The sequence below is a fragment of the Cyprinodon tularosa genome, unplaced genomic scaffold (assembly GCF_016077235.1).
Source record: "Cyprinodon tularosa strain WSP-4 unplaced genomic scaffold, ASM1607723v1 ctg362, whole genome shotgun sequence".
NCBI classification, from domain to species: domain Eukaryota; kingdom Metazoa; phylum Chordata; class Actinopteri; order Cyprinodontiformes; family Cyprinodontidae; genus Cyprinodon; species Cyprinodon tularosa.
The window spans coordinates 374,488-399,904 of record NW_024039077.1 but is presented as its reverse complement, the minus strand read 5'-3'; the positions used below and the strand labels follow the sequence as shown (position 1 = coordinate 399,904).

The 25,417-nt window shown below is 41.3% G+C and overlaps 1 protein-coding gene across 1 annotated transcript; it reads left to right on the top strand.

The window, feature by feature from the left end:
* Window positions 1-2,084: 2,084 nt before the first annotated feature.
* abcb11b (ATP-binding cassette, sub-family B (MDR/TAP), member 11b) lies at window positions 2,085-24,802 on the top strand. The gene is made up of 28 exons (XM_038295925.1): window positions 2,085-2,360; window positions 2,496-2,514; window positions 5,004-5,033; window positions 5,117-5,168; window positions 5,242-5,546; window positions 5,686-5,773; window positions 9,422-9,555; window positions 9,646-9,817; window positions 9,925-10,049; window positions 10,422-10,596; window positions 10,670-10,783; window positions 10,883-10,993; window positions 11,508-11,633; window positions 12,058-12,261; window positions 12,357-12,527; window positions 12,617-12,818; window positions 15,756-15,828; window positions 16,185-16,305; window positions 16,415-16,585; window positions 17,314-17,418; window positions 17,693-17,854; window positions 18,421-18,624; window positions 19,319-19,560; window positions 20,834-20,990; window positions 21,083-21,280; window positions 22,046-22,252; window positions 23,376-23,522; window positions 23,988-24,802. The coding sequence occupies exons 1-28, from the start codon at window positions 2,282-2,284 to the stop codon at window positions 24,186-24,188; spliced, it is 4,095 nt and encodes a 1,364-aa protein (XP_038151853.1). The 5' UTR covers window positions 2,085-2,281; the 3' UTR covers window positions 24,189-24,802.
* Window positions 24,803-25,417: the final 615 nt, after the last annotated feature.

Below are 25,417 nucleotides of genomic sequence, written 5' to 3'. Positions count from 1 at the left end.
AGAGGGCAGCAGGGGGAACAGTCCATGGTGGGGGTGTGAAGGGTCATTTATGATGTTATGGGCTCTGGACACGCATCGCTGGGATGAAATGTCTTTTATGGAGGGAAGAGGAGCCCTGATGATCCTCTCTGCTGTTCTTACTACTCTCCTCACCTTCTTCTAGTCTGAGGCGCTGCAGCCTCCACACCACACAGTGAGACAGCTGGTCAGAACGCTCTCTATGGTGCTTCTGTAGAAGGTGTGGAGGATGGGTGGGGGCAGGTGGGCTCTCCTCATCCTCTGCAGGAAGTATATGCGCCTCTATGTCCTTTTTATCAGTGATTTTTTTTTTTTTTTCAGTCCAGGTGAGAGTGACCAGTGGAGCGTGGTTAGGACGGTTTTCCCTGAAGTCAACGATGATCTCCTTCATCTTCTCCACCTTCAGGATTAGGTTGTTATCTCTGCACCAGTTCACCAGCTGCTCCACCTCCTCTCTGTAGTCCAGGTCGTTGTCGTCTCTGATAAGGCCCACCACTGTGTTGTCGTCTGCAAACTTCACGATGTGATTGGTGGTGAACCTGAGGACGCAGTCATGTGTCATCAGGGTGAACAGCAGGGGGCTCAGGACGCAGCCCTGAGGGGAGCCTGTGCATAGACTGATGACATCAAAGGTGTTCTGTCCGCCCCGGACTGACTGAGGACTCTGTCTTTGAGACAGTCTAAGAGCCAATTGCACTGGGCTAACCTTCAGAACAGGTGAAGGTGGGTAAACGGGTCCCTCTCTGTTTTCTTCCATAAAAGAAAAACAGATAAACAGTCAAACATTCATCCAAGATAGCTTAAAATGGGAAGGAAGAATCAAGACAGTGTACAAAAATAACATCTCTAGGAAGGGAGAGTACAAAGATGGCGGCTCTGTTAACACATTGTACCAACAAGGAGCAGAATTAAAGGGGGAAACTGCTTGTTTTAACTCATAAACTCGTGCAACCATATTTTTAACATTCTTAGCCAGACAGTCATTAGGTGACATTGTTCTATTGTAATAAAAAATATAAATAAATAATGTGCCAGTTTAAATAAACAGCCAGATATCATAAACAAACTGGAATATTCATTTTCTTTACACCCACCAACTAAATTTAGCTACTTCTTGCTGACACTATCTGTGAGCTGTTAGTTAAATTTACTGCATTATCTTATAAGCAATGGCTGCTCATACCATAAAACTCCAGCGGTGCTAAGATGAATCACAGAATACGACTACGGCGTTTACAGAATCTCCTTCTTCTTGTCTTAAACACTTTATTTTTAATGTGCTTTTTTTTCAAATCGCAGTAAAGCTCAATTTAAAACAAAACTCAACAGAAAAGTAGGAAAAAATAGTAGTATTTCAGTCCAAAGTATAAAACTAGGCCCTGATGAGATGAAATGACAGATGTTTATGTGAGCTAATTTAGATTATTTAGGCTTACAGCAAGTTAAAACATGTAATTGAGGTCAAATATATCAAATCAATAGATAATTATGGCTTTGAATACCATCCAGAAAAACTGTTATTATCCTCACTACAATCAGCACTCCTATTTATTATCAGTGACATTTTTTTCTGTCCAATTTCAATAATTCTGGTACTAGAAGAACCAGAGTTGTTATTGATCTTGGAGACTTTTAAACCTTCTCTTTGAAGAATTGCTCTTGAACTGCTACGTGGATTTGCTGATACTTTTACCTTTAATGACCTCTGGGCCTAAGCAGGTTCTAACAGTATTGACGTGCATTATTCAGTCAGCGTTGTTATGCACATGTCAGTTGAAATATTAAAGCTTGTTATATTATTTAATTCGTTACCAGACTGTATTTCTCATAAGGAAGTAGATAATGATCATTTAAAGCTATGATTTTTATGAACCCACATGCCCACATTTAGCAAATACACAGAAAGAGTGAAGGGCTTCAGCAGGGGGAATGTTTGCTGTGCGAGGTCACTGGCCTTTCCAGTAGAGGAACCGATAGGACACTTACCTTCAAACAAAGCAATCTGACCCCAAGTTCCAACCAAGCCCAAATAACACCACGTGACTCTGCTGCCAACGTGCAAAGAGTGTCTACCTGTACCCACCTGACACTCTGTCACAACTGCAACCACCTTCCAGAAGCTGTGCATCAACCAACCGGACCGTGGAGCTTCTACTGACCTGGACAAATGATCCATTTCTAATCGTGGATAGGAAAGCCTCCAGATCTGAACATCCCTGACAATCCCTTACATTTGGAGTCAACCCAAACTGATAGTGCCGCCATGCCAGCGGGATCCGTAAGACTACAAAGCATCAAGAAACTCGGACAGGATAACCACAGCTATGAGGTTTCCGGCGAAGGTAATGCTCTATTTTATATATAATCTAACAATAAAAAACGCTGACCTAATGATAATCAGCGGGGGAATGATGTCTATATTACAGTTAGCAGTTTGAACCTTTGATTACAGCACATTTCCTGTGTTTTTGTTTCAGAACCAGCTGGCTCTTACATGTAAGTATAGCATCATAAATACTAGTGCATTATTATATATACAATGAAAATTAAAAAGAGATTAAAAATGTTTTTGTTTTATCCATTAAAACACCACCTTAATATCTAAAGTCCAATTAGTACATTATTGAGCAACGATCGCTTTGGTTTAGTGTGGCTAACTATTAATAAGTGCCAAGGGAAATTATTAACACATTTAGTCATTTTGATCAATATTACCAAGTCAGGAGGTTGTCACTTAATTGTCAGGAAATATTTTCTAAATTGCTCACCTGCCTGATGAGGCATTGTATTATAGATACAATAATTAATAACACAACTTACTTTACTAGTTGATGGTAGCTTTGGGGTTGGATCTATAAGGGATATACACTATATTGCCAAAAGTATTTGCTCACCTGCCTTGACTCACATATGAGCTTAAGTGACATCCCGTTCCTAATCCATAGGGTTCAATATGACGTCGGTCCACCCTTTGCAGCTAGAACAGCTTCAACTCTTCTGGGAAGGCTGTCCACAAGGTTTAGGAGTGTGTTTATGGGAATTTTTGACCATTCTTCCAGAAGCGCATTTGTGAGGTCGCACACTGATGTTGGACGAGAAGGCCTGGCTCTCAGTCTCCGCTCTAATTCATCCCAAAGGTGTTCTATCGGGTTGAGGTCAGGACTCTGTGCAGGCCAGTCAAGTTCATCCACACCAGACTCTGTCATCCATGTCTTTATGGACCTTGCTTTGTGCACTGGTGCACAGTCATGTTGGAAGAGGAAGGGGCCAGCTCCAAACTGTTCCCACAAAGTTGGGAGCATGGAATTGTCCAAAATGTCTTGGTATGCTGAAGCATTCAGAGTTCCTTTCACTGGAACTAAGGGGCCAAGCCCAGCTCCTGAAAAACAACCCCACACCATAATCCCCCCTCCACCAAACTTTACACTTGGCACAATGCAGTCAGACAAGTACCGTTCTCCTGGCAACCGCCAAACCCAGACCCGTCCATCAGATTGCCAGATGGAGAAGCGCGATTCGTCACTCCAGAGAACGCGTCTCCACTGCTCTAGAGTCCAGTGGCGGCGTGCTTTACACCACCGCATCCGACGCTTTGCATTGCACTTGGTGATGTATGGCTTGGATGCAGCTGCTCGACCATGGAAACCCATTCCATGAAGCTCTCTGCGCACTGTTCTTGAGCTAATCTGAAGGCCACATGAAGTTTGGAGGTCTGTAGTGATTGACTCTGCAGAAAGTTGGCGACCTCTTCGCACTATGCGCGTCAGCATCCGCTGACCCCGCTCCGTCAGTTTACGTGGCCTACCACTTCGTGGCTGAGTTGCTGTCGTTCCCAAACACTTCCATTTTCTTTTAATACAGCTGACAGTTGACTGTGGAATATTTAGGAGCGAGGAAATTTCACGACTGGATTTGTTGCACAGGTGGCATCCTATCACAGTTCCACGCTGGAATTCACTGAGCTCCTGAGAGCGACCCATTCTTTCACAAATGTTTGTAAAAACAGTCTGCATGCCTAGGTGCTTGAATTTATACACCTGTGGCCATGGAAGTGATTGGAACACCTGATTCCAATAATTTGGATGGGTGAGCAAATACTTTTGGCAATATAGTGTATGACACCTTGAACGTACCCTCCTCACTTTGAAGCAGGGTAGTGGCAGCATTATGTTATGGGGATGCTTTGTTTTCAGAAGAGGCAGGAAAACTGTTTTGAGAAGGAAATTTTAACAGCGCCAAATACAGAAAAATCCAAGCTCTTGTAGAAAAAAACGGGACAACAACCCTCAACACGGCGCAAGAGCTGCAACGCAGATCAGGTCAAAACACATACATGAAATAGAAAGGCGTGTAGACCTCAATATGCTGAGATTTTTGCAAACTGACATTTAAAGAGACACTCTGCAGTGATTCTGATTCCTGCCCTGAGCTGACATGAGTGGCATGTAGCGTGGTTCTCTGCTGCCGCTGCCCATCTGCTGATCTAAATGTGTTGTGCAAATAGCACACCATCTGGCCACAACAGACATGCAACTGTCAGATTCACTCAAATCCCTTTTCCATCCAATTCCAACACTAGTAGACTAGATGCATAAAAGCATTGAGCCAATTGGCTTGATTTGTATTTATAGCTTGTAGTAAATTATATCTGATAGATTTTCAGCTTGTTATTGCTTTAATCTACACAGCCGGACATGCAGATTATCTTTACTCATTGTATTTGGAGACTGAAACCTCTCACTTGCTTTAATGCATGCGTAGTACATAAAAGTTGGCACCTCTGCTTGTGGCAAAGACATGGGAAAATATTGTGGTTTGTGTAACACTGCTGAGTGATTTCCAGCTAACATTTTAAAAGAACATCTTGTTGTTAACTGTTTGCATAATGAGAACAGAAGGGATTTTATATTAAGTCTTCATTGTGCCATAGTTTCACAAGGGTTTCCTGGAGGCAACGACTCACTGTTCTGCTTTGTTCCTTCCAGGTCCATGACTAATTCTAAGAACACGGAGAAGTGAGTACCAAATGGAGATGTTCTGGATATCTAACTGCATTCAACTAACATGTAAAAATGGTTGACCTCCTCTTTTCACACAGAGCTCAAGGAAACCAAGACCAACCTGCTATTAGAGTCAGCTTCTTCCAGCTGGTAAAAATCCACTTTTTTTTGTTTCTTTAATCTCTGAGGTTTCTTCTCCTAATACCCAATTATTACTTCCCAGTTCCGCTTTTCCACCTGCAAAGATGTTGTGATGATGGTGGTGGGCAGCCTGTGTGCAGTGCTGCATGGCTCGGCCCAGCCCCTCATGTTGCTGGTGTTCGGCATGCTCACCGACACCTTCATCGAGTACGACATCGAACTCACCGAGCTGAACGACGACAGGAAGGAGTGCGTGAACAACACCATCCAGTGGAAGAGGAACTACAGCGCAGCAGCAGACCTGAGTCTGCCTCTGAACCTGTCGGACCTGGGTCTTATCAACTCCACATTAGAGATGTTCACTCCACTGGGAAACATGTCGTGTGGGTAAGTGGGCTTTAAATATGGAGGAGAAAAGATGTTTGATGCTGTAAATCTACCATGAAGATGTTACTAAAAAAGATCCAGATATGCATTAAATTTTTTTCTGTATGTTTTATTAACCGCCTCGCTTGCTGATTTTCAGGCTTCTTGACATCGAACACGAAATGACCATGTTTGCCTTCTATTATGTTGGGATAGGATTGTCTGTATTCATACTCGGATACGTTCAGGTTAGTCTTGAAATGATCACAATGTTTTCTTCCCTTAATCCTAAAATTAAAACAAGACAAGTCATCTAGAAATCTATTGATGGAATCAATCATTTAACCTTTAACAGACATCAGATGTGTAACATGTATGTTGTGAATTTGATTTTGCAACAGCTGAAGGGGGTAACTACCTATCTGCAACACCATACATTTAGATATTGATCTATTTTTACTTAAAGGAAAGGAAAGCTCTGTATTTACACCTTGAGGTTTTCTCTCTCCGGTTCTTTTCCAGAGAAGAGATCACTCAGAACAAACTCCTTAAATAACGCTTCATAATGTAAATAAACATGAGACATGACAACATATTTAGACATAAATTGTAATGTTAGTCAGACCAGAGAAGTTGCTTTATTTTTCAGAATGCAGCAGCTTACCAGCCAGGCTCACATCTCTTTGAAGTAGCCTCGATTCAGAGTTAAAGAACATTTTTATACAACTCCAGTCTGCCACATCATCGCATCATTCACATCATTACATCATTCACATCATTACATCATTCACATCATTACATCATACACGTTTGCAGATGAGGAGACATCCATGGCTCCTGCCTTATTAAAATATTACACTTTGTTTTTAGATTAAGGGCATAGCTCTCATTCTATTCCCAAATCTTTGCCGTACCAGTGGCGCCTCCTGCTTCAAAGGGGGGACCAGATGGGGCCACACAAACTTAAAGCAATAATTTCAGGGTCTGAATCTACTATTGTGGTAAACCTGCCTGTAAAAATCATAAAGACTTAAGTAAACACCTATTCATATTTTAGTTTATTGTGTGATTTTTTTTTTATGTTACGTCGCTGGTTGTGCATAACGGGGTGAAATGCTAAACTGAAGCAACTATAATTTACCCTGGCGATGGCCACCCCTGGCCAACCCCCTGATGGCGCCACTGCCACATACACAATGAAGATGATAACTGTATAGCTGGACAGGAATACTTGAGAAAACATTAATTCTGACATGCAACAGACAGGTATTACTATGCTTTAACAGACTTACACATCAATCAAAATAAATTTCCAACTAAGGCAGTTGTGCTGCCAGTAAAATGACTGCCCTGTATTTGGCTGCATCATCTGTCCATCAACTCCAGCGAATACTGTCACCTCCATGTTTGACCATGCACAGGTTGAGGGCGATGTTAGTTTTCTATCAACTTGGCACCAAAAATGTAACCTGACTCCGCCAGATGGATTTGCTCAGCATATCCATCTGGAAACCTTCCGTTTAAGTAATTTTGGGAAGGGGCGAAAATACTGGTTAGCTGATTGGCCTATGTTGGTGATAGACGGGCCAAATGCACCAATCAGATCAACAAAGCATATGACGTACTAACAGAGCCACGACGAAAACACAACCACAAGCCAGGCTACTCTTGCCGAAACCAGTCGGGAGAAGAGCAAAAACATCTTTTCCTCTGAGAAAAGCCTCCAGAGCAGTGTTTTGCTCTTCTTTCAGTGAAGAAATACTCTGTAATTCCAATAAAACTTGCTCGATAGCCACGCTAACGCTAGTTTCATCGGCTGAAGCCGCCATGTTCTTTAGACTGAACTGTCACGCTTCTCATTGCGTCACACCTCAACCCGCCTCAAAGCCAACGCTGATTGGACGTTCATTTGGTGAACGGCTTCAAATGTTCTTCAACGGAGAGTCTCCAGACTGATTTGCGAGTGAAATTTTGAAAGCTCGCAAGATCAGGATGGTCTCACGAGGCTACCAAAAATGTGCTTTAGGTTTTCTTCCATTAAGTCAATCCATTCCTCCTTCTGGTCTATCAATATTAGTCATGCTTTTGGATTGTGAGAGGAAGCCAGAATAGAATAGAATAGAATAGAATAGAATAGAATAGAATAGAATAGAATAGAATAGAATAGAATAAAATAGGAAATCACTTTATTGTCCCACTTTATTGTCCCACTACTGGTGTTTACAGCAGCAAAAAGATTATAGAAAAAAAATGTCACTCAAATGTGGACCCTAAAAATATGTATAAGAATAATATGCTAGTGAAGAGTTAAAAATACTGTACTGTAAAGTGTTTTCACAATATAAAACTGTCCAAAAGGAGAATAAATAACCAATATCCAGCTATGGGTATTTTTACAGTAATGGATATTTGAAAATAGCAGCAACATGAGAGATGTGCAAAATGACAGCAGCATGTTATTTAACTGACTAAGGTAGAAACTCTGTGAAATCAGCATGATTGTAACAACTTATTGAGGTTGTTGGAAACAGTGGTGGTTATAAAGTCTTACAGCTGCTGGGAGGAAGGATCTGTGATAATGCTCCCTGGTGCATTTAAGGTGCAGCAGGCTGTCACTGAAGGAGCTCTTCAGTTCTGCAACAGTTTCATGCATGGGGTGAGAAACATCATCAAACAGAGATGTTTATCTATTTAGGATCTTTTAGGTTTATTCTTTATACATCATGTGCATTGTTACTTTTGGGCCAGATTAGAGAGAGCAGAAGGCCTTCCTTCACATTGTGGATGTCACTGTGTGTAAGGAGGTCATCTAAATAGGACAGCCTTCTTGTCCTTTAAAGATACACAGGATATGGGCACATCTTGGAGCCGGACTGATAAAGGGAAGCTATCTATAATTCTTGGGCATAGAGGCAAGATGCATACAGGTCAGGGCATGGATGGCGTGTCAGTTTCCAATACGGACAGCTAAGCATCCACTTGATGCAACACATAGACCCATGAGGTATAAGAAGCAGGAGATGACCTTGTTCGGGGCTCAATCTTTGCTGACCTTTTTTGAGCCCACAGCTGTACAAGCTCCAAGCATTTTCTCTGCCCTGTAATGACCTGATCTGGAATAAACTCTGTTACTATTTTACTTCTGTTTTTTATAGTCCTTTTTTTATATGGTTTTACCCAGTTTGAGTTAAGAGTAGTAAATAACTTGCTCCCAGGAAAAGAACCGGAAGGGAAGTCCTGAGGCGCAACTGCCTTCAAGGGGACATAACTTCCACATTTAACAGATCCTTTTGTTTGCCCCCATCCTGCACTGAGTCTAGAGGGCATCCAATCACAGAGCTGGCCTTCCTGAACAGCTTATCATGCTGCAGTACCCTGTAAGAATCCTAACATGCATGAGGAGAACATGTAAACTACATACAGAAAGGTCCTAGTATGGGTTTCAAACCCATCTTGCTGAAAGGCAACAATGCTACAAACTACACCACCGTGCAGAAAGCCATTAAGTCAATATCTGTGGATTTGGTCTCTTGAAAAATTCAGAGTCACCATGTTCTTTTCTGATTCTCTGGTAGACTTAGTATCAGACCTCTGAATGTATTTGATTGGACTACATTTTATTTGAGGGTGTCGGAGTGAAAATGGCAAAATTCTAAGCATGTAAAACTGTTTTTTTAAATCATGGAAACCATATGTTACTTGGTAGCAGCTTTCCTTTTATGCACAAACGCCGCTGATCCTCAGTATAGAATCCTGAAGAAGGCGTCTTTTAGATATATTATTATAAAATGTGTGTAATCCTTCCATAATGGAAAATGTCATCTGATACTACCCTTTCACCGCTCGCTTTATATCTAAAGATGACTGAAGTGTAACCTTCCTCTTCCCTTTGTCAGATCTCTCTGTGGGTGACAGCCGCTGCCAGGCAGATTCAGCTCATCAGAAAAATGTACTTCAGCAAAGTGATGAGGATGGAGATCGGCTGGTTTGACTGCACCTCTGTGGGGGAGCTCAACACTCGCATGTCAGAGTGAGTTAAGAAGGGATGGCATTACTTCAGACTTACAGACTGTCTCTTAGACTGAGAGTGGGACTTACAGCGCTCATGTATGTGTTACAGTGACATAAACAAGATCAATGACGCCATTGCGGACCAGGTGGCCATATTTATCCAGCGCTTCACCACGTTTGTATGTGGTTTCTGCGTCGGGTTTGTCAAAGGGTGGAAGCTGACGCTCGTCATCATCGCTGTCAGTCCACTGATTGGGATTGGAGCAGGTCTCATGGCTTTGGTAAAAAAAGACATTTAGACTCAAGAGAGAATATTTATCTAATGTCAAATATTTGACACAAGCTTCAGCCCATCTCAGTCATCCTTTCATGTTTCTCTGATGTGCAGTTCGTGGCTAAACTGACAGGAATGGAGCTGCAGGCCTACGCGACAGCTGGAGCTGTGGCTGACGAGGTCCTCTCCGCCATCAGAACTGTAGCTGCTTTTGGAGGAGAGAACAAGGAAGTAGAAAGGTATTGATTATGCAAGGCTGTATATTTTACCAAAGAGTGCACTGGAAAAACAATCTAGAAATAAGTACAACTTTCTTAAATTAACTGTATTTACCCTTAATTTGAGTAGGTAAATCAGATAGTTTTCCACTTTTACTCTTAAAATAAGATAATTAGATAATATATACTTGCAATAAGACAATGGAATTGTGTTTTCTTATTTTAAGTGTAAAATGTCTTGTTCCATTGGCAAAATGCCTCTTTTACCTCCTCAATTCAAGGACAAATCCACTTATTTTAAGAAAAAAATTACTAATCTAGATTTCGTTTTTTTCCAGTGTGCTCATTATTTTCCACATGATTACATTTGGACTTGTATACAATTATTTCAAGGTATGACAAGAACTTGATCTCGGCTCAGCGATGGGGGATCAGGAAGGGTATGATCATGGGTTTTTTCACCGGATACATGTGGCTGATCATCTTCCTGTGCTATGCACTGGCCTTCTGGTACGGCTCTACTCTTGTCATAGACACAGGGGAGTACACTCCGGGAACACTACTGCAGGTATTCAATTGGTATTGATGGAATGCAGCCCTGTGATTTAATTATCCTACAAAAACTTACTGTTATATTTCAGGTGTTTTTCGGGGTGCTGATTGCAGCCATGAATTTGGGACAAGCCTCCCCTTGTTTGGAGTCATTTGCATCCGGCCGTGGAGCCGCAACCATAATATTTGAGACTATTGACAGGGTAGGAATGTGTCACGCTTTAGACTTTCCTATTGAAACTTCATGTTTTTGATTAGTTACCTTATCATAAATGTTATGTTTCTGCAATTTGTTACCCAAGGAGCCAGAGATTGACTGTTTATCAGAGGCTGGATATAAGCTGGACAGGGTGAAAGGAGATATTGAATTTCACAACGTGACCTTCCACTATCCATCCAGGCCTGAAGTTAAGGTGAAGTACTGCTTAAAAGATTTGAAGATTTATTTTCTATAATTTTCAGAGGAGCACACAAGCCAACTCCAACTCAACAAAAGTAAAAAAAAAAAGCCAATTGGAGGAAAAAAAAGCAAATTTTTTCTAAACATTTTTACTGGCCTGGATTCATTTTTTTTTCCATTAGAAATTTTCAAATGTTGCATCATTCAGATTATCAGCCACTTAAAAAAGATCAAGTTAAATTTAGTGGCTCCCCAAACCAACATATCTGCACCATGCATGATCCCACCCATGCTCTGCTCCCTAATAATGCCACCCTGGGCAACTGCCCATATGGGCCAACAACCCTCACTGCCTACTTAACATCTATTCTGTAAATTTTAAAAATTTGCACAATATATATATATATATATATATATATATATATATATATATATATATATATATATATATATATATATATATATATATAAGGGGAATTAGGTATAATTATATCTCTCATGTGAAGCAATGACCTGTGTGTAATCAGATCCTGGACCAGCTCAACGTCGCTGTGAAGTCGGGTGAGACCACCGCCTTTGTGGGGCCGAGCGGAGCAGGGAAGAGCACTGCCATTCAACTCATTCAGCGTTTCTACGACCCTAAAGTAGGGATGGTAAGCGCCACGCTCAGAACACCACAGTGAGCTGGTTTCTCTGTCGCTGCTACTATCGTTTCTCCTGAGATTGAAGTTTCCTCCACACACTCCTCTCTCCCTTTCAGCTCTCAAAAATAACCGTCCCCCGTGGGCAAGAGAGGTACATGATAATCTGTTTCATTATTCAGTTAATGGTTCCTAAAAGCCTAATTTTTCATTTTTACCGGAATTACAGATCCTCACACAATTTCCAGTCCCTTTTTTAGCCTTTCAGGAAAGACATATTGCTTTCTGAAGGTTGTCCAAAAAGACAGACAACCTTTTTTTCATTCCAAACTACTTGTTACTAGAAAAAAAGTGAACATTTATGTGGTACAGTGCTTTAAAAGCATCATCCATCAAGTTTAGCGTCAGCTCCAGTTCACTGTGGCCTCCATCTCAGGTGACACTGGACGGTCATGACATCAGAGGCCTGAACATCCAATGGCTGCGCTCTCTGATTGGCATCGTGGAGCAGGAACCTGTACTGTTTGCCACCACCATTGCAGAGAACATACGCTATGGTCGACCCGGGGTCTCTATGGAGGACATCATCACTGCTGCGAAGGAGGCCAACGCATACAACTTCATTATGGACCTTCCACAGGTGAAGGAGGCGCAGAAATAAGAAGAACGAGTGAAACGTGGTTTAACTTCAAATCTAAAAAGTATAATTTTCTTTTCTGTTTTAAAATCCTGCAGAAATTTGACACTTTGGTAGGGGAAGGTGGGGGCCAGATGAGCGGTGGGCAGAAACAGAGGATAGCTATTGCTCGTGCGCTGGTCAGGAACCCACGCATCTTACTGCTGGACATGGCGACCTCTGCTCTGGACAATGAAAGTGAAGCTATTGTCCAGGAAGCTTTGGATAAAGTGTGTGAGATATTTGCTTAATCGTGTCATAATGCAATAAGTTCTGTGTCATGTGGCCAGGTTAGGTGACGTTTTGATCTTCCTTACAGGTACGCATGGGACGCACCACCATCTCAATTGCTCACCGACTGTCCACCATTAAGAACGCAGACGTGATAGTTGGTTTCGAACATGGCCGGGCAGTGGAGAGGGGCAAACACAACGAACTGTTGGAGAGGAAGGGGGTATACTTCACTCTGGTAACCCTGCAGAGCCAAGGAGACAAGGCTTTGAATGAGAAAGCCAGGCAAAGTAAGTATAGCATTTAACGTAATTCCCTCCCATATTAGTGGAGTATCAGACATAGAGTTTCCCTCATGAGACCAAACCTTTCCAGACCAATTGAGTCATGGGAATTAGAAACTATTTGGCACCAAAGTGCCTGAATAAGGGTTAGGATTCTTAAAGTCTCTAATTGTGAGGTAGAGTTTACAGATTAGTATTTAAATCTGCAGCATTCCTCTTCACATTATTGTCTTTTTCTGAATGCACAGATTCATTTTCCTTTAATTTGATGCTGATGCCATCAGAAAACATCTTTTTGCATATAGACAAGAGCTTGATTAGTAACTTACATCACAAGTGTCACAGTAATCCACATTAAATTCAAGACCAAGGATTTTCAAGCAAAACTTTGCCCAAAGCACAAAACCTCAGTAGTTGGCTTAATTTTTCCCCCAAAGTGCATCTTGGTGTCGAACTGTAAAGAAAACAATGAAAGCAGGGATCCTGACTCATTCATTGATTCATCATCTTCTATTTATCTAAGACAAAGTCATATCCAGACTAGATACCCAGACATCACTCTCCTCAGCCACACACTTTTGCTCATTCTGGGCAGAAGAGAAATTATTCAATTAGCTTAATCTAAGTCTGCCATAGGGTCTCCACACTATTCGATATTACATAGAGGAGTCCTGATTGCATGGCTGACCCAGGTTAATTGACCCCTCTTGTTCCTGACGAGCAGCCACTCTACTCCTAACTCTCTTAAAGTAGTGGTAAATCCATCTACCCAATGGAGGAAGCTGATTTCAGCTATATTTACTTTGATTATTTGTTCTGAAGTGTCCAGTCCTTTGTCAATTAATTCTCCACTATGGTGTCAATACATTTAAAAAAATACAAGATCCAAGTGTCTGATCCACTGAATACTTCCCTATACCAACCATTTCAATCTGAAAAATTCACACAAAGAAAAAAGACAATTAGAAGAAATGTATTGATACAATTACTTGGTCTTTGGCGCTCAGACCTCAGCAGGAAACATAGCGCTGAATTTTGATAGATATGCATGAACAGGGGTAAAGAACAGGGCTGTTCCCCCCCCAGGCCAGAAACTGGTGGTGGAGATGAGATAGATGAAGTCGGTCAGTCTGTAGACTGCTGGTTAGCGAGACGGTCTGCTGAGCTATATGGGGAGATCCAGTGGACTGCTTCAGCTAATACTAGAGCTTCACTCAGGGCCTGGAAGATGGAAGTCCAGTTTGGATAACACAGGTTGAGAGAACCTGTCCATGATGAGCAAGCATGAAGCGACAGTGGAGAGGAAAAACTCCCCATTGGGAAGAAACCTCTGGCAGAACCAGGCTCAACATGGCGGTCTTCTGCCGGACCAGTTGAAACGAGATGCGGAATGCAGAAAGAGTCTGGGAGGAATGACACTCTGATGAAGCTTTAGCTACGAAAGGTGGAGGAGGGGCTGGAGGTGGGTTGAAGCAGGGTCATCTGAATAAAGTCACACAGTGCAACCACCACCTGCGGATTAGGTAGCAGACGAGTTGCTGATTGGAGGCCTTTTATGATGAATTCTGGATGTTGAATAGCTTTCGTGGTGGTGTGGTTCAAAGCTGATTGGCTGTGTCGTAGGCAGATGAAGGCGAGCAATCATCTTCTTCAGTTGAACTTCCACCTAAGCTACATTTAGTGAGAGCATTTTTCTAAGTGGTGGAGACAAGAATTGTTCTTTAACTGTAAATCTCCACCAGATCATAACTACAGCTGACTCAGATTTTTATCTGCAGTAAAAATATACCTTAAAATAAAAACACAAAAATAGAGCCCTGAACACAGCCATTCTTTCATCAGTTACAGGCTTTGTGTTTGAAGGCCTTCTTTCCTGGTTTGTTTGTCAGATTTTTTGAGGTATCCATTCTTATAAAGATGCTTTGCTCATGAAACTTTCTCTTTCACTTGGCCGGTAGTGTAAATTATAAAACACAGCTAATCTGTTGGCACTTGATCGACAAGCATGGCAACATATCTGTGGACGTCTTTATTCCATTTGGAGTTGTATCACTGTAGAAGACCAGGTCTTTGATTGAAGTCTTGTTTGTTCAGGGTTGGGTTGAGGTTTTGAGGACCCAAATGCAGAGGTGAGGACGCAGAGGTGTGTTCTTGAAGATTTAATAAAATAACTGAGGCAAAAATCCAAAAACTAAAGTAAAAAATAACCAAAAAACACAACTTCATGGGAAAACTCACTTGGGGAGCCAGGAAAAGACGAGGAACCAACACTGAGGAACTGCACAGGGGAGTCTATATGGGAGACTGAACAAAGACAGGACTAATGAGCTGATTGGGAGCAGGTGTGAACAGAGGCTTCTAGAAGGAAGCTAGGCAAAAGGAGACCAACACAAGTGGGCAACAGAGGGCAACCAAGAAAAACCTAAGAACCCAAATATATCCAGAAACCACAAAATAGGAATTAAACCAATAAAACAAAGAAAAACATGGATAAAAGTGGAACTAAATAATCAAAAGAAAACTTAAACCGAACCAAGACCGTGACAGAAACGTCAAAATTTGTTTTCATATGTACACCTGCTGATAGGTTTCTTGTATGGAAAGTTGGAAGGACAAAATAAACTTTGATGGTTGAGGGTCTTCTTGGTCGGACTCTGTGTCAATCATACATTATTTAAACACCTTCATACTGGTTTCATAATGACAGTAAAGGTCTGTGGCCGCTCCCATAATAGTGCTAGTTCTGCCTCTTCTCACAACCAGTTCTCACCCTGATGGTCGCTGCTCTTCATCACAAGATAATCAGTAGAGAAAATATTAAATTGGTCTCAAATTACATGCATTAAAACCAAGGAAATTTACACGCAGCACACGAACTGAGTTCTTATTGCTATTAATGTATTAAATATGTCCACCATTTTCCTTTTATCTGTCATGCATCAGTGGCTGATGAAGAAGAACAGGAGCCAGAGCGGTTAAATCTCGCCAGAGCGGGCAGCTATCGTGCCAGTTTAAGGTATTTTCGGAACCCATATCTTCATTAATTGCCTTTTCACCCACTTTGGCAACACCATTTACTAAGCTCTGAATGTGCATCTAAAACGGATTACTCCTGCTGTCTATTTATAGCTAAAATTGTCTGTAATACAGGAGTCACCTGCACTGTAATTTATTTAATTACCTTTTACATTTACTTCGACATTTAGATTCTGTATCTAGAGCTGCTAATGTAATGTGGTGAGAAGAGAGAGGCTTGAAGGCTCCTGTGAATAAGTTAAATTACATCAACAATGTGGAGTATTAACATTAGACCTGAATAGTTATATAAACAATAAGCAGAGGATGTTCAGAAACTCTTTTTCCTTTGAACAGAGCCTCAATCCGCCAGAGGTCTCGATCCCAGCTTTCCAACCTGGTCCCAGAATCCTCAGTACCCATTGCTGGAGATCTCGCACCCAGAGCCTTCGCAATGCCCCAAGAAGATCAAGTTAAGGTATGTTGCAATCTATCTGCACCATTTTTTAAATCTTTTTATAGTTTTTCATCCATCCATAGAGAGAAAGCACAGTTGTTTTAATAACCCTTTTACTGCATATCCACAGAAAGCCATACCAGAAGAGGATGACGATGAACTTGTAGAACCTGCTCCAGTTGCCAGGATTCTGAAGTACAACGCGCCTGAGTGGCCTTACATGCTTTTTGGATCTCTTGGGGCTGCAGTTAATGGAGGAGTTAACCCAGTTTATGCACTGCTGTTCAGTCAAATCTTGGCGGTATGATCTGAGGGATTTCCAACTAATCTCTGGACAATTTCCTAAGTAACACTGTAATCACATATTTATTAAAAAACCTGGATTTATGAGTGTTTTGGAGGGAATTTTATGTTACAGACAGAAAGTAGATGTTACTCTGTTACTCTTGCCTAAAATGGGGTTCAACAATTGCCTTCTGATGTTTGTAAATGAAGTTCATATTTGTTGTTTTGATACTTCGACTTACGTTAAAAATATTTATAGTACATTGCAGCAAATGACATCATCATAGGCAAGCTCCACAGGGAAACATGGTGGTGTTAGCATCATGCTATGGGGTTGCTTTATTTTGGCAGAGGTTCGAGGAAAAGATTAGATTTGGCAGAAAGAAGGATGGAGCTACTTGCAGAGCTTTAAGGAAACCTGATAGAGGTTGCAAAAGATGCGGGAACACAGCTAAATATTATTCATGTCAAAGTCACAGAGCTTGAGCTCCTTTGCTAAGAATTGTGGGAAAAAGTTTCATTCTCAAGATGAGCAATACATTAAATGTTAAGTAGATCTATAAAGTATTCAGTGAGCCAAATAAAAATGAATCATTTTTCATCTACTTCACTATTAAGCTCTACATTATTGGCCTAAAAAAAAACAAAACGATATAATAGATTGCAATGTGAAAAATCACATATCCATGCGTGATGGTTCAAATTAATACTGTTTTTTCTGCATGTTTACTCTGTGTGTTGCAGACGTTTGCTGTGACAGACCCTGAGGCTCAAAGGAAAGAGATTGATGGAATCTGTGTGTTCTTTGTTATTGTTGGAGTCGTCTCTTTCTTCACCCAGATGCTGCAGGTAGCACAGCAGTTAGCTTTGACATGACTGATTGCTGTAACGCTTTCTACTGCTTTCATTCTCTCCTTTCATCAAAGTAGCAAAGACAGTCACAGGGGAACCTTCCAGGTTGAGAAATGAATACCTTTATCAAATAAAGAAATTTTTTATCTTTTCTCCTTCAGATCGGGTATTGAGTCTCGGGAATTTATGAATCAGATTAGGCATATAACCGTCTGATGATGTGAGGGTGTTTTAGATTTAATAAAAGGTTCCTTTCTCCATGTGTCTGCAGGGTTATGCCTTTGCCAAGTCTGGAGAGCTGCTGACCCGCAGGTTAAGGCGAATCGGTTTCAAAGCCATGCTTGGGCAAGAAATTGGTTGGTTTGATGATCACAGGAACAGCCCTGGGGCGCTCACCACTCGTCTGGCAACTGATGCTTCGCAAGTGCAAGGGGTGAGAGTTAAAGCCTCAATAGTAATAAAGAATGTCAGGGACTCGTTCAGCTTTTGGTTGTGTAACTGATAAAACAAATATCCCATCTGTCTTACTTTGTAAAGCTGCATTATTAAACCTGTGGGGTTTTCTAGCAGGCTAACCAGTGACAATATTTTGCTCTAAGAGAGATTAAATGTAATTTGTGACTCCAGGTCCTTTTCCCATTGATCTTTTAAATTTTAACCAATATGAAAGGAGAAAAACTAATCATTGTGAAACATGGTGGTGGCAGCATTGTGATGAGGGAGGTTGGTCAGAGTTGGTGGGAAGAAGGAAGTGGGAAATCCTAGAAGAGATACTGATTAGATCCTAAAAAATAACAAAAAATATAAAAACCTATCCCACCATGAAACATGAAATTGGTATTAATTAAATACTAATACTAATGTTTGCTTAATACAAACAGAGCTATAGAGACCAAAACCAGAAGAACAAAGCATCCTGATGGTTAAACATGGTGGTGGAAGGATCATGCTTAGGGGATACGTTTAGCGACCTGATGATCTTTTTAATTTCCTCCGCAGGCTACAGGCTCCCAGATTGGTATGATCGTCAACTCTCTGACCAACATCGGCGTGGCCCTCATCATGTCCTTCTACTTCAGCTGGAAGCTCACACTCCTCATCCTCTGCTTCCTGCCGTTCATCGCTCTCTCAGGTGGCTTTCAGGCCAAGATGCTCACAGGTTTCGCCAAGCAGGACAAGCAGGCCATGGAATCTGCTGGGCAGGTCAGAAAAAACATACAGAACATATGTCTACATGTAACTAGAACTCAGTGGACAGTCTGAAAATGGATTCATACAGATATCGAATGACAAGTCAGGAAGTCACATCACAGTAATCTTGGTACCCATAAAGGTGTTGGGTGATATCTGCTGTCTTACCTTTCGACAGCTGACAAGAGAAGACCTGACAGCAGTGTCTATTTTAAGCTCAAAGTTTGAGCCTCTTCATAAAAATAAATAGATTTCTCTCAGTTTTGGGCAGGAAAGACGTTTCTCGGTCGCTTCTGTGATTTGGGTAAAACACTTAGGCTTCTGAAGCTTAAAGCATAATGTACCTAAAGGGCAGAGCAGAGACAAAAAACAGAGGAAAGGGACAACACAACAAAAGCAAGTTCAAAATGAAAAGTGTTCAGAAGTCAATTTACTGTGAACTTTCTTTGTGCCATGTTAATTATAGCAATGCAGTGAACGCCACCCATCCAAGAAAAGTGGATTAGATGAAAATTTAATGATCCCCGTGGGGGTAAAATTGGCTTATTGCAGCAGCAATAGAAGAAGATACAGATAAGAATAGAGCTACTGTCTTATCTAGATCTTCCTCTCTGTCACATTTGAACAGAAATCTGAATCAGAAACAGGTTCTGTGCTCAGTCTGCCGCTTAAATCTCCGCTCTCAACTCTTCTCATTTGTTTGCAGATTTCAGGGGAAGCCTTGAACAATATTCGCACCATTGCTGGCTTAGGGAAGGAGAGGAGCTTTGTGGAAACGTATGAGGCTCACTTGACCGCTCCGTATCAAGCGGCCTTGAAGAAGGCGAACGTGTACGGGGCTTGTTATGGTTTCGCCCAGTGTGTGATCTTCTTGACGAATGGTGCGTCCTTCAGGTTTGGAGGTTACCTGGTGGAACAAGAGGGGCTCCATTTCAGCTTGGTGTTCAGGTGGGAACACTATACAAAGCCTTGCCACTCTTTTTCTATTCCTTAATATAGCTTTACAGACAGGGCAATCTAAAAAATGTTCACGCCCCTTGTAACATCACACACTATTAGAATTGTGTGTGTTACATGGACACAAAGTAGTGCATAACTTTGGGATAGATGTAAATCCCTTTATTGCCCCACAATGGGGTAATTAACTCTCTGCATTTGACCCATCCCCTTGGGGAGCAGTGGGCTGCCATTGTGTGGCCCCCAGGGAGCAGTGTGACGTCAAGGGTCTTGCTCAGGGACCCAGAGTGCAGGCTGTGGGGATTGAACAGGGTACTTGCAACCTTGCACAACCGGACTGCTCCAACGCACAAGGCTACCACTCCCCCACTATTATATGCTTTTATGTTGTATATTACTTTAAAGCTGCTTAGAGGGTGTAAAGCACAACCAGCGCTAAGTTTATTAGCAGGGAAATGAGCCCAAGTGTGTCTTTACTTAGATGTGTATACTTGGTGGCATGCACAGGGTAGGGGTGGGAAGAAACAAAAGGTGCAGGTAGTGCATCGTCACAACTGTAGAGGGCACTTTAGGATGCATTTTGGCTCCTCAGAGTGCTTTAATATGTGTTTTGGCTACACAATGGTCTCTTTAGCACATGTTTTGGCACCCCAGGGGACTCTTAATCATGTGCTTTGGCTCCCAAGAGGGCCCTTTAAATGCTTTTTGATGCCCAAAGTGGCTCTTTACCATGTGTTTCTTTAAAACGCGTTTTGGCTACCAAGAGGACATTTAAGCATGTGTTTGGCTCTCAAGAGGGCCCTTTAACATGCCTTTTGGCTTACAAATGTGTATTAAAGGCACTTTAATACACATTTTGGCTCAGGAGAGGGCACCTTAATACGCGTCTTAGCTCCCAAGGGGGCACCTGAAGATGCATTTGGGTTACAGAAAGGGCACTTTAACACATGTTTTGGCTCCCAAGAGGCCACTTTAGCATACCTTTCAAAAACAATTGCCCTCTCCCCCCTGCACATCACTGTGTATATACAATTACAATTAAAATGAAAAATGTTTATGTATGTGGTACTGAATTTGAAAAAAAAAAGATCAGCTATGAAGCATTCCACATTTCTTGTCACAAACCATAAACAATGCTTTTCATTTTAGGAGTCTGAGACTGTAATGAAAAATAAAAAGTTGCTGAAGATCAGACGACAGAGTTATGAAAAATGTCTCCCAGGAGGAACAATGAAAGAGAAATAACAACCTATCTCTGTTTCAGGGTGATCTCAGCGATCGTCACCAGCGGCACCGCTTTAGGCAGAGCCTCCTCTTACACTCCGGATTATGCCAAGGCTAAGATATCAGCAGCACGTTTCTTCCAGCTGCTGGACCGTGTGCCTACCATCAGCGTCTACAGCAACAGGGGAGAAAAATGGGTATGGGAAGAAGTAAAAAATAAAAGTAAAATAATTTTATCCAAACTTTGTGTTCTGCTTTTATCCCACTATCTTATGTTTTTTTTTTTTAGGATAACTTCCAAGGGAACCTTGAGTTCATAGATTGCAAGTTCACTTACCCCACTAGACCTGACATCCAGGTGCTGAATGGCTTAAATGTTTCAGTAAAGCCTGGACAGACATTGGCCTTCGTGGGCAGCAGTGGCTGTGGGAAGAGCACCAGTGTGCAGCTGCTAGAGCGGTTCTATGATCCTGATCATGGCAAAGTGGTGAGAAAAGCTACAAGACATTCAAAGTCATTTTTATTCTGGGGACAGTGTTGTACTTGTTCAATAAAGTCTGCAGCAACATGTACTGTTTGAGTTGGGAGCTGGAGTTTGGGTTGTGCATTTAATGAGGACTGAGGGTCATTCAGTTCATGATGATGCTAAAATCAACATGATACAAACTATTTCACAGCTTTAACTCCAAGCTTGTCACATGCCAGCTCAAACCTTGCAGAGAAGAAGTATGGGTTTAATTCCTTTTACCATTACACTGTCACAGCTGATGCTGACCTTTTGAGAAATGCCAGATATTGAACTTTCAGTTAGCTAAATGTGATGTACAATCACTATAATGAGGCACATCATAACTGGAAATGAAACGCTTGATGTTTTTATATTCAAGAAATAATTGCTAGACTTACAATGCAGGTGCTGATGGAAGTATTTGACATTACTTTTATTGATCTGGTGAGAAATGCTGAGTGCATCCTCTTTAAAAAGGGTAGTTCTTGTACCAGAGGGTTGTCTTTCTGCCAGGCAGGGATCTCTGCCAGGAATCAAATGGTCTTAACTGCGATGGAAATGGTTTGAGATCACATTGCCTTAATGGTCAGCCAGATATTCAAAAAGGACAAAATCATTTCTGGACATTTAGGAGCAAAATTACAGCAGAGATAGTGCTATGATAGCTCATTATGCCGATTGTATTTCCACTCTGGGATTATTAGACCACTTTCCACTAATGGCAAAATACATTTATTCTTGCAGCTGATTGATGGGCATGAATCAACTCGCGTCAACGTGCCCTTCCTTCGTTCCAAGATTGGCATTGTTTCACAAGAGCCTGTGCTGTTTGACTGCAGCATTGCGGAGAACATTAAGTATGGAGACAACTCGCGAGAAATCAGCATGGACGAAGTCATCTCGGCTGCCAAGAAGGCCCAGCTTCATGACTTTGTTATGGCACTCCCAGAGGTACAGCAGATGTTCAATATTCAATGTGTCAAACAGGAAGTGTGGATCTGCTTCTGTTAACACTGAGTTATGTGGCAACTTAAGCCACCCATGATGGGTCATTGGGTATAAGGCAAGGTACACCCTGAACCAGATCCAGACTAAACTTGTTTGCAATTAACATTTTACTGTTGTATAACAAATTTATCCAAACCCAGACTGTTCTAGTGGTGAAAAGGTTTACCCAGCAAAATATAATGCCCCTGTCACACCTTAACAATTTAGCCAGCTTATGCCTGACGTACGAAATATCTGGCAATGACGCTGGCATGCGTTGGATAAGTTATGGGTCAGTTTTGAATAAGTTATGAACACCGTGAAACAAGTACGTTGAAGTACGCTCATTCCTCGGGCATAAGTTTCAGGTAAGTTATTTGATTGTGACATACATTAAGTATAAGTTACACACAAGTAATGGTGTCTAGCTTATCCAAAACCTATGAGTAACTTGGGCATAAGTTAAGCATAACTTATTGAGAACTTATCTCTAATACATGTCAACGTGTTTGACATGTTCCAGACAACCGCTGAACGTACAGCTACTGTAAAATGGCGTATTGGCAGCATTTTGGTATAAATGGGGGTTCTCAGGAGGAAACTGTCAGTTCTCCTCCAGACTTCATCCCCATCATAGGGTGAGCGAGAAGGTGAGTTTGATGGATCCTCCCTGCGTTCACGCCCACGACCAACAAACTTCCTACCAGACATGATGCTGAATCTGCTGCGACTGGAAACCTTCTTTCTTTGTTTTTCTTTTTTCTTATTATTGATTTATTTATTCCCTTTTTTTGGTGGGCGGTAAACAGCAGCTAGATTAATACTATGATGAAATTATGCAGGTGGGGCGCCTGCGGGTGCATCGCTGCCCCCCTCAGGACACTGGCTTGTGTCATTTCATGGGCATTAGGCTGCCCTGCGTTATGTATAAGTTAGGCTGTCTTTGGACATAAGTTCTGGACTCCTAATATATACGCCCAAAATTGAAAAAATACATGGAAAGTTCAGCGTATGCCAATGGGTAAGAAGATGTCAGTTTAAATCGTCAAGGTGTGACTGGGTCTTGAAAAATGTAAATCTTCTCCAGAAATACAACACCAACGTGGGCTCTCAGGGTTCTCAGCTGTCTCGTGGTCAGAAACAGCGCATCGCCATTGCCAGGGCAATCATACGTGACCCCAAGATCCTGCTCCTGGATGAGGCAACCTCCGCCTTGGACACGGAGAGCGAGAAGGTACACTTCAGTAAACTGAAAGGCTTTTTTCCCCCCAACACAGTGCAGCTGCTGAGTGCTCTCTGGGCACCCCAGCAAAGAGGACAGGCTGTTAATTATTATCATCGTTAACATCATTATCATTCATCATGTCTATTATTATCTCAAGCTGCTTACAGTACATCCCAACCCTCTGGTAGAGACTCTCTTAGACGAACATTATCTGTGGCCCTTTTGGGTAGCTTTTCCATCTGAAAGGGTTGAACCATGCTGAGCGGCAAAGAGACCTCTGCAGTGCACTGATCCACTGGAACATACTAATGATAGTAATCAACACGTGATTGTCAAATAGCTGTAATTTGTGATGGTTTGGTCTCCTTTGTCGGAGATCAGATCATGCCTTCGTCTGCAGTGCGTGTGTCAGCACTATTTCACACACTTCGATGTATTTATATTTATACGCGTGTGTTTTGATGGTAATTACAGACTGTTCAAGAAGCCCTGGACAAAGCCAGAGAGGGACGGACATGCATCGTCATCGCTCATCGCCTATCCACCATTCAGAACTCTGACATCATCGCTGTCATGTCCAGGGGCTTTGTCGTTGAGAAGGGGACGCATGACCAGCTCATGGCCATGAATGGAGCTTATTACAAGCTGGTTACGACGGGAGCACCAATCAGCTAACGGGTTGCAGTCACGGCCAGAAGTGGTTTACAGGAGATCAGGACTAAAAGTACGCCTAACTTGATATCTAATGAAGAGAAACCGTGGATAAACCAATCTACTGTTGCAATATTTATTTTTATGATGGTATCCTGCGAAGAAAAAGAAAACAAAGGGAAAATGAAGAGAACTAAAGCTTTGAACAGCAGCTCACGTTTTTGTTTCTTACTGTTCTACAATAGTTAAAAGTGTCCAAAATCTACTGTACTAAATGAGTTGCTAGAAGTGGTGGGGAAAATTATTTTCTCTCACATAAAATCTAATTATAATTTTTTTATTCACTTTACATTTTGCCAACTCTGATTTATTGCTTCCTTCACATTCTATTATGAAACAGTTTTCTGTAAAAGTTTAAAGTGTATCGATAACAGTTTTTTTCATTGCTACATAATTTGCCTTTAGAAATTAATTGTGTTGAATTGTTACAAGTGTGTTGTTTAAAACGAGAAATCTTTGTTAGTTTGATCTAATTTTCTCATAAAAAGGATTGGACCGATTATTGTTGCACATAACTTTAGCATCCATATTTTTTTAAATTAAAGGCTGTGATATTAATCAAATAAAAAACTATGCACTTTTTCATTTATTATGTGTTGTTTGATACTAAAATAAAACTTTCTCTGTCTTTCATGGATGTTGTGTTCACTTTTTACTCTACAATTATAAGCTAGCTTTCCCAATGTTCTTTCAACTGAAACATTTGACAAGAAGCACAATATTTCCCTCCTTTTATCATAAAAAGTTTTAAAAGTTGGTAAAAAACTAAATCGCAATCTCCCCACGATATTTGATTTTAACAGACACTCGAGTAGTTTTGACTTCAGTTCCCATTAACTGTTTGGTTAGCCATGCTAAAACCAGCTAGCATAAAATTTATTAAGCTTAAAATGTATTTTTAAGCTTAATACATTTTGAAATAAACATCACACTAATACAAAGCAGGGCTACTGTGGCTTGTTGTGTAAAATTTGCTCAGGATATTTATCCTGCAATAGCGTAAATAAAAAAAAAAAATTAAATGCCAAGCCCAATGCTAATCAGTTATTCTAATTAATTTGCTCTTTATGCATAACATACAAATTTATGTCCCATTTGGTCTTTGTATCCATCCTAAAAGGATTTTACAAGGGTAATTACAGTAGCTGATTCTGTGGTTTTTTGTTCCAATGGCTTGAGTGGCCATAGTTCTG

What these genes read in the sequence shown, in the direction of transcription:
- abcb11b (XM_038295925.1), top strand. Translation starts at nt 2,282, where the DNA reads ATGCCAGCGGGATCCGTAAGACTACAAAGCATCAAGAAACTCGGACAG. An exon ending in TCATTATGGACCTTCCACAG is followed by an intron (nt 12,262 to 12,356) that starts GTGAAGGAGGCG and finishes AAAATCCTGCAG; the next exon opens with AAATTTGACACTTTGGTAGG. An exon ending in TCTTCACCCAGATGCTGCAG is followed by an intron (nt 17,419 to 17,692) that starts GTAGCACAGCAG and finishes ATGTGTCTGCAG; the next exon opens with GGTTATGCCTTTGCCAAGTC.